This window comes from Phalaenopsis equestris, unplaced genomic scaffold (genome assembly GCF_001263595.1).
Source record: "Phalaenopsis equestris unplaced genomic scaffold, ASM126359v1 Scaffold000237, whole genome shotgun sequence".
Classification (NCBI taxonomy): domain Eukaryota; kingdom Viridiplantae; phylum Streptophyta; class Magnoliopsida; order Asparagales; family Orchidaceae; genus Phalaenopsis; species Phalaenopsis equestris.
Genome location: NW_018164679.1, coordinates 436,392 through 454,798, shown reverse-complemented (window position 1 = coordinate 454,798; position 18,407 = coordinate 436,392). Strand labels below are relative to the sequence as shown.

The following is an 18,407-nucleotide window of genomic DNA, read 5'->3' as shown; positions in this document are numbered from 1 at the left end:
CCCGGGTTAAGAAGCCAAGATGGGATATTCATTCAAAGGATGATAGGATATTAATTCAAAGGCCTAAAAAACTAGGGTAGAAAATAGACGAAAAAGCTTTTGTAATCCAGCACAGGCATTTCAAAAATATGGTATAAACTTGACTTTCATTGTGCACATGCGCGCCAGATCACCATCATCGCCAGACCATCATCATCATTGGACTATTTTCATCCGATCATTCCTGTTTAATCATCATGATGCCCAACTATGATCATTTGATCTCCATCGTCCATACATGATTACACAACTTTCAATGGCTGTCTATAAGTCACCTATCAATATTCGTTTGACTATGATCATTTAATTATCTTTTGTCGTCTTTTCTAAAATAGTTGCACATTGTCGACGAATGCTATTGTTTTTATGGTTGATTCAGCCAACTCCTCCAAAGTGATGGAGTCATTGATGTATATCATCCCTCGTTAAGCCAATGAACTTTGTCCATACAGACATCCGAGAATTGTAGAACTCATGATTTGTTGTCACCAACAATGTTGACTAAGGCAATCACTAATAAGGTTGCCTAAACATATCATTCACCCCAATATTGTGCTAATTTTTTTTAGCACATCTTGTTTAAACATAATGATCGAATATTTCATAATAATTTCTTGAAGGCAAGTCCAATACTTTCATATTAATTAATAACATCTAAATTAAAAATTAATGATTAATAGTTAAGAGTGTTCTTTAAATAGGAAGAGATTCTACCACATCTAGAACGAACATCAAATAAATTGTGGTAAAAAAATATAATAAAAAAAGTCTCGTTGCGTTAAAAATAAATGTCTAGAATCGATCACTAATAATGATTTCGAAATTATTGAAAAAATATTGCATCAAGACTCCGCATGTAGAGTTACGTGCGGAATCCAATGAAATCACGTCATGTGGCAGTGACAGAAAAAAATAAAATAAATGTCTGGTAACACAATTGCATATTCATCCCATGTTATTCAGGTGTTATTGTGTGTTGTTCAGGTGTTATTGTGTGTTATTCAAGTGTTATTGATATGTTATTTTATTATTATAACACCGAGAATATTCTCAGAACACAATAACACATAGATAACATACAATAACATCTGAATAACACGAAATAACATGAGGGGAATATTTCCCGTGTTACCAGACTGATTTTTTTTTCTATCACCTCCACGTAACGTGATTTCATTGGACTCCGCACGTAACTCTACGTGCGGAATAATGATACAATATTCTTTCTATGTGACAACCCTAAGGCCTATTTGTTGTTTTCTACGGCACACCTAACTTCCTTTTTTTCTATTTTTTTTGGAAATGTTTAGATTTTGCATATCTCAGACTTAAAATTTATTTTTTGCACTTACATCATCCAAGACTTTCATATCATATGAAAGAATCACTATTTTAAGTTTTAAAATTCGAAATGCACCTTTTTCAGTTTTTCATATATTTAGATTTATATGAAGTTTAGATATGAGATATGTAAAGATAAAATAATTAAGTGATAATCATGTAAATATTCCGTTATTTTTTTCTATTTTTAGGAAGAGGCAATCCTCTCTCATCTCCCAGGAAAAGGAAAGCTCAAGACTTATGATGATTTTTAATATTTTATAATAATAATTTGATGGTTTTACAAGTCATCCTTTCTATTTTAAGAAAAAAAACAAATTAATGCTAGTTCTATTGTAACTATCCTGACTAGATTGAAATGGGTAAGAATGAAATGCTTCTGTTGTACTTACATACTCTAGGGTACAATAAGAAACAATAAAATTAAAACTAACAGAACTTAAAAATTTTCAAACCTAGATTATAAATTTATCAACTAAAGATCTCATAAAACCAGAATGATTAGTGACACATTTCCCGAACAATGCAATAGAAACTTTGATGGTCAAAAAGTTGCCACAAGGCAAATCGGTCAAACACGTAAGTATATTTTTCAAGTGATAAGAGGTATTAAAGTCTACATATCAATCTCACGACATGAGAAAAGAGCTAATAATTTTTCTAACAGAAAAAAAAAAACTCTACTAACTTTCTAAAGATGGCTCAGCATGATCGCAACAAAGGGTTAAAATCCTAAAATTCTAAAAGCAAACAAAAAAAAAAATGTAATTGCAGAATGCAGAAAATAAAAAGCAGGAAGACACTTGGAATTCTTGAAGAGAGTTGAGGCTTGTGCCTCTGTGACTCGAGTAACATGATAGGTCGTGGATTTCCTTAATATTTTTCTATGTGATAGTTGTAGACCAGAGATAAGTGTTCTTCTTAAGTGTATGCCTTGGTTAGAAGATGTATTAAAAACCCATAGAGTTAAGTTTTGCTTAACCCCATGGTATTTCCCAGAATTCTTCCAATCCCCTATCTTGTTTGTAAACTCCTAACTAGAATATGTCTATTCTACTAGAATTCTATGTTTAACCTAATCATTCTACTATACGATGGGTAGAAGTCATAGATCATGATAGATTTTAACATCCTAATTGGTCAGACTGAGAGTAAATGAAATCTAGAATGTTGGCCAATAATATAAAGACATGAAAACTTGGAAAATGTTAAAGTCACGAAAAAACCACTAACCCTACATCATAAAGACACAAAAGATATTTTAGGGTTTAGGGTTTCGGGTGTAGGGCTTTAGGGTTTAGGGTTTAGGGTTTAGGTTTTGTGGATCAATTCTGCTAGAAAGTAACACTTACAATAATGACTTTTCCTCTCTACAAGGGTAGAAGATCCCTCTTTCATACAACAATCTCTTAAGAACTGCAAAGAAGCTAGAAGCAAAATATAAAAAAATAGCTCTTAAGGTCTCAACCTATAAACATGAAGAAAATCCTTAATGAGAACTCTCTTACTCATAACTCTCTCTTACTCTAGCCTCCAGCCACCCAAGGTGCCCTAGATATGTCCCAATGAGCATACATATAGGGGAAGCTCGACAAAAGTAAGAAATTGTCTTCCAAATTAGATTCAGTGATTGTACATGGGTATCCTATGAGGCCAATGCAGGATTACCAGTGGTTTATTAGCCTGGCGCGGGTGCTTTAGTCCTGTCTCATGATAGCATAGGTGTGCTGACTCACAACTTTGCATTATTTGCTCTAATATGTCATTTTTTCATGTCTGAACCACATCCAACATTTAACTTGCCCAAAATAGATAGAAATACCTTTCTTAAGCATAATAAAATCATAAAGGATGCATAAAATATGGGTAAACAGTTTAGGAATTCATCACGCATTTCATTATGAAGAATAGTGAGCATGTGAAAGTTATACAACTAAAGAGTGGAAGAGAGTTGGAGTATGTAGTTCGAAGAGAGATTGATATTGAAAAGATACTGTGGAAGCTAAAAAACCTTTGGAGAATATGCCTAAAGATTTGGAAAAACTAGTCTCTCCAACTAGGTTTAACTTAGAAAAACTACCACCCACATTTCCTCAAAGACAAACAATAAAAGTTGGATCATCAATTTTCAAAGCTTTTAAAAGTATTTAAGAAGTTAACTATTAATATTCCTTTTGTTGAAGCTCTGAAGCAAATTCTTAGTTATGTAAAGTTCAAGAAAATTTCTTAACAAGAAGAGGAAGTTTAGGGATTACGAGACAGTTACGCTCAAGGAAGAGTGCAACTCTATTATTTAGAAGAAGCTTCCTAAAAAACTTAAGGATTATAGAAGTTTTACAATTCCTTGTGCAATAGGAGAAATATTTTTTTTAGAAAGTTTTATGCGGTTTTTGAGCAAGCATAATCCTTATGTTATTGTCTATCTTTAGAAGGTTAGGATTAGGAGAAGTGTCTCCTACTACTGTAACACTTCAGCTAGTTGATCGATTGATTACTTATCCAAAGGACCTTCTATAAGATGTCTTAGTCAAGGTAGATAAATTTTATATTTCCTGTTGATTTCATTGTGTTAGATATAGAGAAAGATAAAGAAATTCCAATAATTTAGGTTGATCTTTCCTAGCCACTGAATGAGATATCATAAATGTTCAAAAAGATGAATTAACTATGAGAGTTAATAATGAGGAAGTCATATTTAATATCCTAAAATTTATGAAATATCCTTTCAGAGGAAATGAAGATGCGTGCTTTTAGATAGACTTAATTGATTATTTGTGTAGTAGCCATTTCTGAGAAAGTTATGAAGTTAAATCTATATAATTGGATTTGGATACTACAAAAGTCATAGAATTTCAGAAGGAATCATATCTATTGATTAATAAAGATTCAAAACTTGTTCAGGAGAGGTTTAAGATTCCAGGGATGATAAAAATTAGTAAACCTCTTATTCATTCTATTGACAAACCCCCTCAACGTGAGGTGATTGTGCTTCTCACACACTTAAAGTATGCTTACTTAGGGAAGTCATCGACATTACTAGTTATCATATCCTCAAATTTGACTTATTTACAAGAGGATAGATTAATGGATATTCTGAGGAATTATAAAAAAACTTTTGGATGGACCATAACAGATATAAAGGGGATTAATCCATCAATTTGTATGCATAGAATCCTTATGAAAGATGGCCATAAACTCCAGACAAATTCTCAAAGGAGATTAACTTCAATTATGAAAGAAGTTGATTGAAATGGCTCGATGCATGTATTATCTATCTTATATCAGATAGTGTTTGGGATATCCTTATTCACTGTGTTCATAAGAAGGGGGGAGTGATAATAATTGTAAATGAACAAAATGAACTAATTCCAACTAAACATATCACTGGGTGGTGAATATGTATAGAGTATAGAAAATTAAATTCTGTCACTAGGAAAGCTCACTTTTCTTTACCCTTTCTGAATCATATGTTAGATAGGCTGGGTGGCCATCCATATTTTTGTTTTCTAGATGAATCTTGTGGGTATCATCAAATACCTATAGCTCATGAGGATCAAGAAAAGACAACATTTACAAGTCCTTATGGTACTTTTATTTTTCGAAGAATATCTTTTGGGTTATGTAACTCACTCGCTATATTTCAACGGTGTATGATGTCTATATTTTGTTACCTAATTGAGAAAGGAATTGACATGTTTATGGATCAATTTTCAGTATTTGGACCATCATTTGATTCATATTTAGATCATTTAGAGAAGGTGTTGAAACACCGCGAAGAAACTAACTTGATTCTTAATTGGGAGAAGGGTTAATTTATAATTTTAGGAGGAATCATATTAGGACATAAAATATCTGCAAAAGGCATGGAAGTAGACCCAATAAAGATTCAATTAATTAAAAAACAACATCCTCCTACTATTATGGGGAGAGTTATAAGTTTTTTGGAATATGTCGGATTCTATAGGCAATATATAAAATATTTTTTCAAAATTACCAAACTTTTATGTCGTCTCTTACAGTAGAATGCCCTATGTAATTTCAACCATGTAGGTCGCCTGATTGTGAAAATATATTTAATATATATATATATAATGTATTGAAAAGTAATACGAGATCGAACCAATCTCATATAGATAATAATTTAAGTAAATGAGCACAACACCACAAGCGATGTATCTATCCCGAGGAATAGACATATCACTTATCCGTGAGGTTGAATTAAATAAACTAAAGAATTTATGACATCCATTTTAGTTTTTGAACCTTTATGTTGACTGACAAGTTCCCCTATATAATATAAAATATTAGACGGGGCTTATATTAAGGTGGGTTCTAAAGTTTCTTATAAGTGCAAAACCCTATAGTTAATTACATCTTAAATGACGGAGGTCACCTAAAAATCCTCTCGACTTAGATCAAAAAATATTGTCTTCAAGAATTAAAAAGGGTAAGACTTTTCAAAGTTCGGACAAAGAAGTGTCAAATGGGCAAAGCTCAAGTTTATTATGGAATCCAAAGGGAGAAAACTAAGGGATGTCATGGATCCTCAGGAGAACCTCAGTGACTTCCCAAGTTATGCTATAGTGAGACTTCAATTTCATAGAGATATTATTATATGTTTCATTATGCCAATTTTATTAGTTAAAGCTTACATTTGCATGACACAATCATACAAATATCCTGGAGGATAAAAAGATTTATGTCGTAATAAATGACAACTTTGAAACCTAAGCCGAGTCAGGGCTTAAATTGCACGACATGATTGTGCAAAGTCCTAAGGATAAGATGAGGATTTATGTTGCACTAGGCAAAAAAACCATGAAATTTTATGGCTTGTTATTTAAATTTTAAGGAAAGAAACTGCTGTTGTAGATCTATTTGCTCTCTCGACGTTGTTCTTTTGTACATCCTTGTCGTGCAGCCCACGGAGTCAGCCCCCAAGCTCCCCGATGAAGTAAAAGTCCTAAAATTTAAGTGTTCAAAAGGTTTTACCAGGTGTATTTCAAGTGACAATTTTTTGTTCAGACATTATGGGGCTTAAAGTTGATTAGAGCGACACCGGTTAGGATCTCACAGTTCCTTCGTTTCGGTACCACTATTTTCTCTTGAATTTACTTAGTCTAAACGAGTTGTTAAGCTCATTTAAACTGGGTAGATCTCGTTAGCAACCGTGGGTTACCTTTAGCAACCGTGGGTTACCTCCGTGGGTTACCTCATTTGAGGGACTGTAAATTCAAGAGGATTTATTATGTAATTGTTATCTTGTTATTTTATTTTGAAAATGTTGTTTTAATTTTGTAAAATAGTTTGGTAATTTTCAGTTTTGGTACAATTTTTGTAGGTAAAGTAAATAAATACAGATAATAAAAGTATTGTAAGGTAAGTAAATAGAATTGCCATGCATAAAATATAAAACGCTTACTTGGGCCTCTGCTACCGCTATATGGTTAGCGTCATAAAACATGATATATTTACAGGAAATTTAAAGAAATTGCAGGAAAGCAAACGAGAATATCTGGTATGGAAAAGTCAGAAAAGTGGTCGTGCCAAAACACGAGTAAAAAGAAACCTGTAGTCACATATAGAAGATGAGAAATGAGGTAAGAAATTAGTAAAGGTGGGCGCTCAAAGTTGGACTGTGTGCTTCCTGACCTTAAGTGAGAACTACCAACTTGATAATCTACGGAAAGCAGTCTTAACCTCGTTCCGAGTGATTAATTGTAGACCTCTATAAGTTTTCATTTTTTTAATTTAGTTTTCATGCATATAAAATTTACTTTATCAAGCAAAAGAGATTTCATTTTTGTAATTATTTTGCAAAGTAATGTAGTCCATGGGTTAATTACTTTAATCGAGCTAAGACTACAAGCAACCTAGAAGTGTTGGGGAAAATCATATTCTCAAGAATCGTAAAATAGTATCGTCGGCCTCTATCCTCTCCTTTTGTCAAAGGTCCTTGAAGTAGAAGATATTATTCTAAATCTCACATCGTATCCCTCATTTTAGTACACATTAACATTATCATCATTGCCCTAGCTACCTAGACCTCTGACTTACACAAGTCTGATGATTCATATATGGCAAAAACAAATATTCTCAGTTGCTCACAAGGATTTAAATACTATAGAGAAGACTCAAATCCTTGAGCATTGGGTCAATTAATATAAGATAAGTAGTGTAGGGGATTTCTATTGATTTAGGTGAACTAACGGGTCCCGAGGCATAACTTGGTGTGTCCCTAAAAGCTTTAACAAATGATTTTCTTGAGCAAAGAATAATAAGTCTAGTAGTCCTTCAAAATATCCAAAATTTTTCAAAATTGTTTGGGGCATAACCCTAAACAACTTTTGAAATCCCTTGAAATGTTTCGAGTTCATTGAACTTATTACATTGCTCAATTAATCATCTTAAGTTAAATTAAGTTTCAATGGATTAATACATCCTATTCTCAGTGAACCGTAATATTTCAATTGACCCAAAGGTGGTGTACTCGGACAGTTACTTAATGTATTTAAAAGTTATGTAAGTGGGTACCCTAACGCAAGTTCAAGTCATTAAGGATCTTATACCCACAATTAAAGTTGGGCTTGCGGTGTTTAGAGATGTTCGTTAATCAGTCATATTTCACTTTTGTAAGGGTTTATGGTTTAGGTTTAAATATCAAGTCCAGCTCACTATGAAGCCTTTAGATCCAATCTCGGGGTAGATTTGTAATAATCAAAATATTGAATTAGAGGTACTTAATTCTTATCAAAAGATCATGCTTATCATCTAATCACCAATTAGAGGCTGCAAATAAGTAAGTATTATCTTCCTAGCTTAATCCCACTACCTTAGATTCATCCAATTGCATTAACCTCCAAGTAATAACAATTTATAAATTTACATTTTTACATTTACTATGAAAAGGTGACAAATTGGTTTCTACTTTTTAATCCATTATGTTTCAAACATCCAAAAGAGTTTATTATGATCAAAATTACCCATTTACTCTATGATTAATGTAAAGTTTAATCAAGGTATCAAAATCTTAAAATTACCATTTTGCCCCTAGGGCTCTCCGCTCCATATCTCATTAAATATAACTCAAATGACTTTTAAATTTTTAAGGTGCCCCACTCATGGGTCAATTAAAACATTAGAAGAGAAATTATGATTTTTTTAATTTATATTTAATTTATATAATTATTTAAGCTCAAAAATAGGAATTTTCAATGTTAATTTATTTGATTAATCAAAGTAAAATTTTTGCTTATGTGAAAATTATTGGAGTTTCACTAGGTCAAAGGACCACTTGGACAAAATTTCATTATTATAATTATTTATTGATTTTAGTGATTAATAAAATAGAAAATATATTTTAATTTCAACAATTTACTTTGTAATTTTTTATTAAATCTCTCTCCAGAGAACTCATGGAAACAAAATTTTCATTTTTATGATTTTTATATTATTTATTATATTTATTTTAATGAAAATTTAAGGAAAATACATTTTTAGGATTTAAAAATATATAACTAAATTAAGAAAAATTAGAAAAAATATATTTTAAAGGGCCTCAAGTGACCATAGAACAACTAGGGACATTTTAGGGCATTTTCATGTTTTTGCAATTTTTAATTATTTTAAATTTAAAAAGTAGCTAAAAATTTAGCTATTTATTTTAAAATAAATTTTATATTTCCAAGATACTCATGATCACAAGGAACACAGAAAACCAACCACCCTTCATAACTTAATTGATTGTAATGAAATCAAGACAGAGAAAACTAAGCAAGCATCAGAGAATGAGTTTGATTTCATGCCAAGATCCATTTCAAAAACTAAATTGTTTTAAGCCTTAACAATTTTATTTTACCTTATCTTGTAATTTTATTCCAAAATTAATTTTTCTAAAATTAATAACATTTTATTTTAAATATTATTTTAATTATCAGTTTACATTCAATATGGGCACTCAAATCCAAAAATTATATATATATTGATATATAAATACTGATTTTGACCCAATAATTTATTTTAAATATTATTTTAATTATCCTTTTACACTTAATATGGGCAATGAAACCTAAAGAATTAAAAAATAAATAAAAATGAACAAACAAATATGCAAATACGGATTTTATCCTTAGATTCATCAAAATTGATGTCTATTACATGTCATTTCTTACATATTGCTCTATTGTGAAATAATGATTGGTATCACCAACTCTCTCTCTCTCTCTCTCTCTATAGATCTAGATTGATATATACACAAGTCCATATCTACCATAAGCACATGGCCTCATGGAAGTCCTCCCTTATCCTCCTCACTCCTCCTGAAACCCTAATTTCCATTTTCATTTCACCTATAAATACCACCACCAATGCATTATAAATGAACTCACAACACAAACAGACTAAATCTTCTCCGCTTAACTAATCCACTGCTGCTTCGATGGGCTCCGAATCTCATCAAATTCAGATCTTAAAGATCTGCAGCTACTCTGTTTTTCCAATGACTCTCACAACAGCCATAGAACTCGGCTTGTTTAAGCTTCTCTCCGACGCCGGACCCGGAGCTCAGCTTTCTGCTGAAGAGCTCGCCGCAAAGCTGATTCATGATTCCGCAAACGAATATACTGCTTCTAAGCTTGAGAGGATTCTTCGTCTTCTTGCTAGCCACTCTGTGTTATCCTGGTCGACGGTGACCGACGGCCATGGCCGCGCTGTCCGTCGCTACGGCGCTTCTCCTGCCTGCAAGTATTTGGTCCCTGATGAGGCTGGAGTTTCTTTGGCTTCGCTAAGTCTTATGAGTACTGATTGGGTCACCATGCAGAGCTGGTATGTGACTTATAAGAAGCTTAGAATCTGTGAAAGGAGTAATGGATATATCTCATGATTGCATTATTTTATGATTTATTGTTCTTTAATTTTTTTTTTAATCTTTAATTTGTTTTAGATTTTGAATAAATAGTCAAATTGATTGTCAAGGTTTGTTATAATTTAGAACTAATTATGTCAAATAGTTTGAAGTTTTTATCCTCTCAAAATTTATTAAATCAAGATTAGCAAGATTTATTAAGGGTTTGTTTAAGGGCAACTGCAATTATGTGTAAATAACACCTTTCATGATCTATATGAACTAATTAATGAGCTAATATTGTGCCAATTCTTTTGTTAAAAGGTACCATTTAAAGGATGCAATATTGCATGGAGGGGTGGCCTTCAATAGAGCTCATGATGGATTGAATGAGTTTGAGTACCATGCTAAGGATCCAAGATTTAGTAAGGTTTTCAATGATGGGATGAGAAGCCATTCTATAACTATTATGAAGAATATTTTGGAAGTTTATAAGGGATTTGAGGATATTAATGTGCTTGTGGATGTGTGTGGAGGGACTGGAGGGACTTTGAGTATGATTACTACAAAGCATAAGCATATTAAAGGGATTAATTTTGATCTTCCTCATGTTATTGCTCAAGCGCCTGCTTTGCCTGGTAATTTGTCTACTTATTCTTCAATCTATTACACATTAAAATACTGATTCATAATGTATGCCTTAAAATTTTGCTGATGTAGGAGTGGAGCATGTTGGTGGGGATGTGTTTGAAAGCATCCCCAGTGGAGACGCCTTATTGTTGAAGGTGAGATTAAACTTAATGATGACACAATTATAGTATTAATTAGACATGAAGTTAAATAATTGAACTTTTTTTAATACTTTATAGTAATAATTAAAGCATACTTAAATTAAATAAATCAATGAATAAAATTTAATTAGAATATTCTGGCTTAATTGTTCTAAATAAGATAAAATAGAACGTAGTTTAACCTCATTTTTGCAGAAATAAATAGCGCAGAGCTGCATGCGCTCTCCGATCGCAGCCGCACATCAACCATCCCTTATGCCAGTGGGTCTTACTTTTACTAAATTTAAAAAAAATAAAAAAAATTTAAGGGATGGTTGATGCGCGGCTGTGATCAGAGAATGCACGCGGCATGCGTATGCTCTCCGTACGCAATAATTACTCGTGGACATAATTCATAATCTCCTCACATGTTGTACAAGAAAGTTCTATCATTTCCCCTTAAAATATTATTTATAATACTCTACTATCAATAAAAACAAGAATATATAAAATAAATAAATATTATATCTTTTAAATAGAAAATTCATTATAAATAATTTCATCAAAAATTGTGAATGATTTTAGTCATTATGATTGGTTTAATCATAGTTTTATTATCTATGAGGCTAGAAAATTTATTGTATAAATGTTCATGAGGCATTACCAACGACATTAGCCATTATTCTTGGCTTAGTAATCTGGTCTAATTAGTAAGAATCAGTTTGGATCAATAAAATGACACAACTAATGAATTTACAACACAATAATATTTTTCTTGTTAAAATTATATATAAACTTGCAAAATAAATAAATAAATAAATCATCATGTGGTTCAATAAAAATGTTTTCCACCTTAAAATTTGCTCCAATTTTAGCATGAAAAAAAGGAAGATTTACAATTTACATACATACCAATTGGCCTTTTTTTTTCTGCATTAACATATCTAACCCCTAAAATTTTATTATTACATATGTGCAACCATTTTTATGCATAAAAAAGGTGGACTTTTCTTTTTCAAAATAAAAATAGTGATATTTTTCAAAAAATATTACGTCGAACGTAGAGCTGAGTTCGGATTGTAATAATCGCTGTGTTATATGAATATTCTATCAGCGTTATTTGTGGAAAAGAAAGTGTTATTGGAATATTCCCCCGCCTTAGTTGATTTGGGACTGTGTTATTTCAACAACATAGTGAAAATTAAAATAACATGGGAAATATGCCGAATAACACAACCCAAAATCAAGTAACATGGGGAATATTCTAATAATATTGCAAAGTAATCAAATAACATCACATAAAACTCGAATAACATTTTATTTTTTACAAATAACGCTGATAGAATATTTCTGTAACACAGCGGAGTATTCATGTAACACAGTCACTATTGGAATCCAAATGTACCTTTCATTTCGAAGTCTTAATGTAATATGTGCTCATACTTTTCAAGTAATATGAAAGATTGGCATCGTAAAATATATAGAAAGAAAGAAGAGAGAGAGAGAGAGAGAGAGAGAGAGAGAGAGAGAGAGAGAGCGCATATGTGTGATGAATGATTTTTATTGATTAATTACGTCCAAGCAGTGGGTTCTTCATGATTGGAACGACGAAGACTGCCTAAAAATTCTAAGCAACTGTTGGAAAGCGATTCCAAACAGAGGGAAGGTGATAGTCGTGGATTCCATTCTTCCAGAAACTCTGGATTCAACAGATTTGACGCACTGCGTCTTACACACAGACGTAATAATGCTTCTGGAGAGTCCAAGTGGGAAGGAGAGAACCGAGAAGGAGTTCTGGGCGTTGGCCAAACAATCTGGTTTTTCTGATTTCAGTATTCTCTGCAACTTCTCCAATGCTTGGATAATGGAGTTCTTCAAATAGTTCTGTACTGCTTATTTATTCCTTCTATATTGTCATGCATTGAGTCTCATTTACGTGCTTTTTGTGATTAATGTTCGTCTTTTGCTCGTGTCTGTTTCTCTGAAGCTTTATGTGTGTTATGGGTTGATTGCAGAATTTCAAAGGTTTTGTATTAAAAAGAGAAAATATTGCATCCGCACGTTGAGTTAGGTGTAGAGTCTAATGAAATCACGCTACGTGACGGTGACAGAAAAAAATAAAATAAAATCTGCCTAGTAACATAAGGGAATATTTCTCCCGTGTTATTCATGTGACACAACCAATTTTCTAAAGGACTTACTATATTTTTCAGCAAAACTTAAGTAAGGTTTGGGATCAAATTTATACTTTATTTTTATTTTTATTTTTAAGAGCATATTGGGTTTGGGATCAAATTTATACTTTATTTTTATTTTTATTTTTAAGAGCATATTATTTTATATACATTTGGGGGCATATATATATATATATATATATATAAACATTCATAAAAATATCAGTGTTACTATCTTTTTAAAAGTAAGGTACATATTTTTCATGCATAATTTTATAACCTACTAAGATGTTAGAAGTGCAAATATCAAACGTTGGGTGTAATATATAAATATAAAAGCATAAAAATTGTGGTATGCATGTAAATATTGCAATAGATTTTCTGTGGTTTAATTGCTGTTTTGAAAATAGTTTTAAGAAAATAACTTTTAGGCTTCTTTAGTTAGTGGAGAAGGTTGTTTGATTTGAAATAACAACACAATGTTTTAATATAAACAAGGTTTAGCTGTAGCTTTTACTAATATGCCTGCTCATTATTTAATTCATTTTAAATATTAAGAATATATTATATTAAATTCAAATCAGAACATGATTATAATAAGATATTTGTTTCTATTTTACAGAAATATATGTTTTAAATTGGTGTTATGAGCATTTGTTGTGATGGCACCTTTTTGAAGTTCATGCCTCCCCTAACCCAAAATGAAACAGAGGAGGTTGAAGGGAGGTGGCTTTCAGTACATTAGTACACTGAGCCGATGGTTGCCTAACTTGGTTCTTACAACCTGACAAGTTCGATCCATTGAAAGCAGTATTATAGATAATTTATTTACTCTTTATTAAAGAACCCTAGGATCCTAAACTCAAATCAACCATTAAATTCAATGAATATAACTTTAGATATTGAATTACTAAAGGGCAAGTAATAATTAAGTTTGGGGGTATTTGATGTACATCAAATATACATGTTATTTTTATGTGATTTTTATCTTAATTCATGTACTTTTACATTTTTTCATGATATGTGTGGTTATATATGAAATATTTATATTAGAAGATTCATCGAAGCTAAATAAGTAAAGAATCAAGCAAAGTAGAGGTGGAGTGCCTAGGTGCCACAGCTGAGCGCCTAAGTGCCCAAGTAGTAAAATTCAATCATGAATCCAGAGAAGGTAAAAAGAAGGCATTGGGTTAGTGACACCTAAGTGTCATGACCTAAGCGCCTTGGTGCTAGATATGGTCTCTTAGGCACCCAAACACTTGCACAAGGACCTGAGCAGTTTGAAAGTGGGTGACGGGCCGCCACCTCTCAGATGCTAGAAAACAGTGCCTAGGCGTCGCATACCAGCTCCTAGCCACCAATCGGTTCATCTTTTTTTAATGGTTTGAGCACTTAGCCGGCGTCCATTCATGGTGGAAGGCATAAAAATCTCTGCTAAAGGAAAAATGAGGGAGTTAATGAGCACGAGACTTAAGGAGAACACTAGATATAAAGTTCAAGTGTGAGAGAGTGAAATGTGGAGTGATTGTAAGATTTTCTAAGCGTGTAATTGTTTTTGTAATCTCGGCATATCATTTTGGAGAAGGAAGAGAGACAATTTTGAAATCTTCTTGGTGAACTCCATTAGATTTTATCTTTTCAAACTTTTTTTATATACATTTCCTATAAATGAAATGATTATATTATTGTTCTCAAGTATGATTAGTGAGTGGAATTATTTTTCTCTCTTGAATTGGTGATGCAGGAATTTAAAGCTTAGATTTATTGTGTGATTTTATTGAAATTTTTACAGGGTGGTGTTTTAACCTTTAATTCTCTCTTTACATTCAATATGACCAGTTGAGTAGTTAAAATTCATTGTGATCTTTGAGTTTTTGAAGAATTCTCAGTGAAATAATTAAGTTAAGACACATTAACTAAGAGAATAAGAATATTGTTTCTAGGTTAGTGCAATCCTTTACAAAAATAAAAAAATTTTGAGCTAATCACTTGGTTTAGGGAACTAAACATGTTTGATAGTCAAACATTCTTAGACACCTGGGGGATAAGGAGGAGATCTACTTCTTATTGTCACCCATAATTGAACATCTAATCAAACTTAGATTCATGTAGACCAATTCACAGGAGTATTTTAATAGCATCAGAGAACTTCATTGAAATTCTCACCTTGTTAGCTAAGGTTTTACTATTTCAAAAATTATGATTAGTGACTTTTCAAAATCACATAACTTTGTACCTTCAAGTTAGATTCAAAACCAGTAGGCAAAATATTTCATGAGATCTACGCACGGACTCTGTTTCATACATACTTGAACGACACATATACTTGCGTGATTCTCGAGTCCTTCACAGCATTTCGGTCCGTATCAATAAATCATGATTGAGTTAATATGATCTAGCAAAAAATTATTAAAATTAATATCAATTTCTCTAAAGTCAACATATGCTTCAGTGCTCAAAGTACAAAATTAAAAAAATAAAAAAAAAAATTGAAAAAAAAAGAAGTAATCATGTATATTCAAGATCAAGAAGACATTTATATACATGCCACATAATTCCTATATATCTACATACATAAACCTCCAAACTTTTATATTTATATACATACCACTCAAATATTTAACATAACATTAAAAATATCATTATTATTAACTTTTAAAAAGTGAAAGGAACCCTTTAAGTTTTTACACACATATCACCTTATTTATGTATAAAAAAAGTATTTAACTTTTCAAAAGCTAAGATGATAATATTTTTGATTTGATATGTTGTATTTTGAAGGTAGAGAAGCAAAAAAGGTAAATTTTAGGCATAATGTATATAAACAGTAAATACATAGGTGCTAAATGCCCCCAAAATAATTCGACTCAAAATATTCTTGATTTAAAGTTTGATAAAAAAGAATTTTATTAGGATTGAATTTATATAAACATAAATTTTGTTTACTATACATAATTAGTTATGTATTAAGTTTATATCAAAATAATAGTGTTATTGGCTAAAAAATCTAACATATTTATAATTGACTTTTTTTTTTGAGTAATTTGTCCCTATTGTTTTTTTACTTTCGATATGTGCCACTGAAGTTTGATTATATATGTTATGGATTAAGTAAATCTTAAAGGTTTTGTAACAAAATGTATACTACATACATACATACATGCATATGTATATATATATATATACAGAGAGAGAGAGAGAGGTTGAAGAAATGTTTATGATGGAGGGATTATTCTTAACTACAGAGAAAGAAATATTTTTTTATGTAGCTTTTGCAATTTTATAATTTTGATCTCCCTCCAGATATTTTTTTATTTCGGTACTTCGAAAAAATTAAATATTTTGATCCCACTCTTGGTCATATATGGTCAGGTGATCATTTTCTAAATCATCATAAAAAATCCTTCAATGTTTAAAACCCTAGACATAACACATTCAAGTAATCTTATATTTTCAAAGGTAGGCATGATATTTTTGGGCCTAAGAAAGAGAAAATATTACGTAACAATGTCGGCCTGTGCAAACATCTAATAGGACGGGAGTGATTGTGGTACATTCTGAGTGTACTTCTCACTAATTGGTTGTTTGCATATACGGAAAATCGTACTATTGAATCATGATATGTATGTGAATCACACCTCAAGAGTTAGAGCATAATACATGAAGGGAGAAAGAGAGAGAGAGAGAGAGAAAGAGCGAAGTGCATAGTAATGAATAAAAAAATATCTTATCTATTTTGTAAAATAATCCCCTATATAAAGGGAAGCAGTTTTAAACTTTCATGTTCACCTTGCTCTAATAAAGACATTTCAAGATATTTTTGGTATTTAATATGTTTGGGTCTATTGCTCGGCTACCTTTTAACTTGGTTAGGTGAGCTTGGGTTGATAAGGCCTACTTGGACTGCCTTCTTTTGATCCCCAATGAGGAGCTCCTGTTAGCGATGTTAAGCTATCAGACAGAGGGTGAATCACTGTAACCCGATGAAGTGCTCACTCCTTAACAAGGAGAATCACTGTAACCCGATAGGAGCTTCTGTTAGAGATCGTAGAGTGAAAATAGAAAGAAGAAACTCGCTTCTAAGAAGTGGATGGCAGCCAAGCTGACGTACCAAGTGAGATCATCTGATTCACTTCAAGATCCTCGTCTGGGGAAGAATTGGGAGGAAGATGAAAGCAATTTGGGAGGTCCAAGTGTCAGTCCATCAACCTAACCTTTTGTTGAGGCTTGAGACCAACTTGTTGAACAACTAGTACAAGGATTCTTTGTTACCCGAGGCTTAGCAATCTGTTGGTACTCTGTTGCGAACATGCAGACAAAAGACTCTGAGCACTTCACTGTTTCCCAGTGAGTGTGGTGTGTTGATTGGATGGTATAAACTGGATTGGCTTCATGGTATGAGGAGATTCAATCTTACTGGTTAGGTTATTTTTTTTCCCTTTGCCTATATTATCTTTTGGTGCAACTAATTTGATACTGGTTGATGACTTACCTCAGGAATGCTAGTCAGGGTTTGACCCCAGCACAATTGAGGTAACCTGGATGCTAGCCAAGAGCGAGGAGGGGGCAATTGACTACACAACCAGTATCTACAAAATTTATAAGGAATAAACTTATGGATGTTGGATGTCCCTCAGATCAGTGGCTACTATGTAGATGAGATGGAGTGTTATTATGCTACGGTAGCCGAAATCTAGCAGGAAGAAGAGATGCCCGAGTTGTGGGAGGTAAGCTTTAGTCTTCATCAGGGGAACACTCTTAAAATACTCCTTATTTTGTATGCCTTCTATTGTTTCAGTCATTGATACCTGCAATGGGGTAGTCATGGGAACCTTGATGTGGGATACCTATTGTTCATCGTATCGAGTCGATTGTTGATCAGAATATCGGGCATGATTCCCTTAATTGTTGGGCCTATCTGCTCTCTTGTGGTCTGAAGGTTGTCAATTTTCTTCATAATGTAGGCAAGCGGAGGGACGTGAATCACTCCTCACTCTGCACCTGTCATTTGTAGGGGCCCTCTTCTACAGATGACAGGTGGAAGACTCTGCTTTGGCAAAAGCAGGGATGGAGTTGTATACCTCGATTGACATACGAGTGTTGGTTAACTCCAACAACTCAGCTAAGGTCTTTGGTCACCGCAGGCCTAAAGCATGTGGAATGGTACTTCTTTCAGCCTTTAGACTAGGGCGGGGCGTGCTACTATGGGTTCCAAATGCCACACTTTCAGCATTTCCTTTA

General features: G+C 32.4%; 1 protein-coding gene across 1 annotated transcript; it reads left to right on the top strand.

Moving 5' to 3' along the window:
- Positions 1 to 9,778: 9,778 nt before the first annotated feature.
- On the top strand, positions 9,779 to 12,920 carry LOC110023969 (caffeic acid 3-O-methyltransferase-like). Its single transcript, XM_020723648.1, has 4 exons — positions 9,779 to 10,203; positions 10,547 to 10,860; positions 10,943 to 11,007; positions 12,578 to 12,920. The coding sequence occupies exons 1-4, from the start codon at positions 9,818 to 9,820 to the stop codon at positions 12,872 to 12,874; spliced, it is 1,062 nt and encodes a 353-aa protein (XP_020579307.1). The 5' UTR covers positions 9,779 to 9,817; the 3' UTR covers positions 12,875 to 12,920.
- Positions 12,921 to 18,407: the final 5,487 nt, after the last annotated feature.

Excerpts from the sequence above, each read along its gene's own strand:
- LOC110023969 (XM_020723648.1), top strand. The coding sequence starts at position 9,818 with ATGGGCTCCGAATCTCATCAAATTCAGATCTTAAAGATCTGCAGCTAC. Across the intron at positions 10,204-10,546 it reads TGGGTCACCATGCAGAGCTG|GTACCATTTAAAGGATGCAA; the intron begins GTATGTGACTTA and ends TTTTGTTAAAAG. Across the intron at positions 10,861-10,942 it reads TCAAGCGCCTGCTTTGCCTG|GAGTGGAGCATGTTGGTGGG; the intron begins GTAATTTGTCTA and ends TTGCTGATGTAG.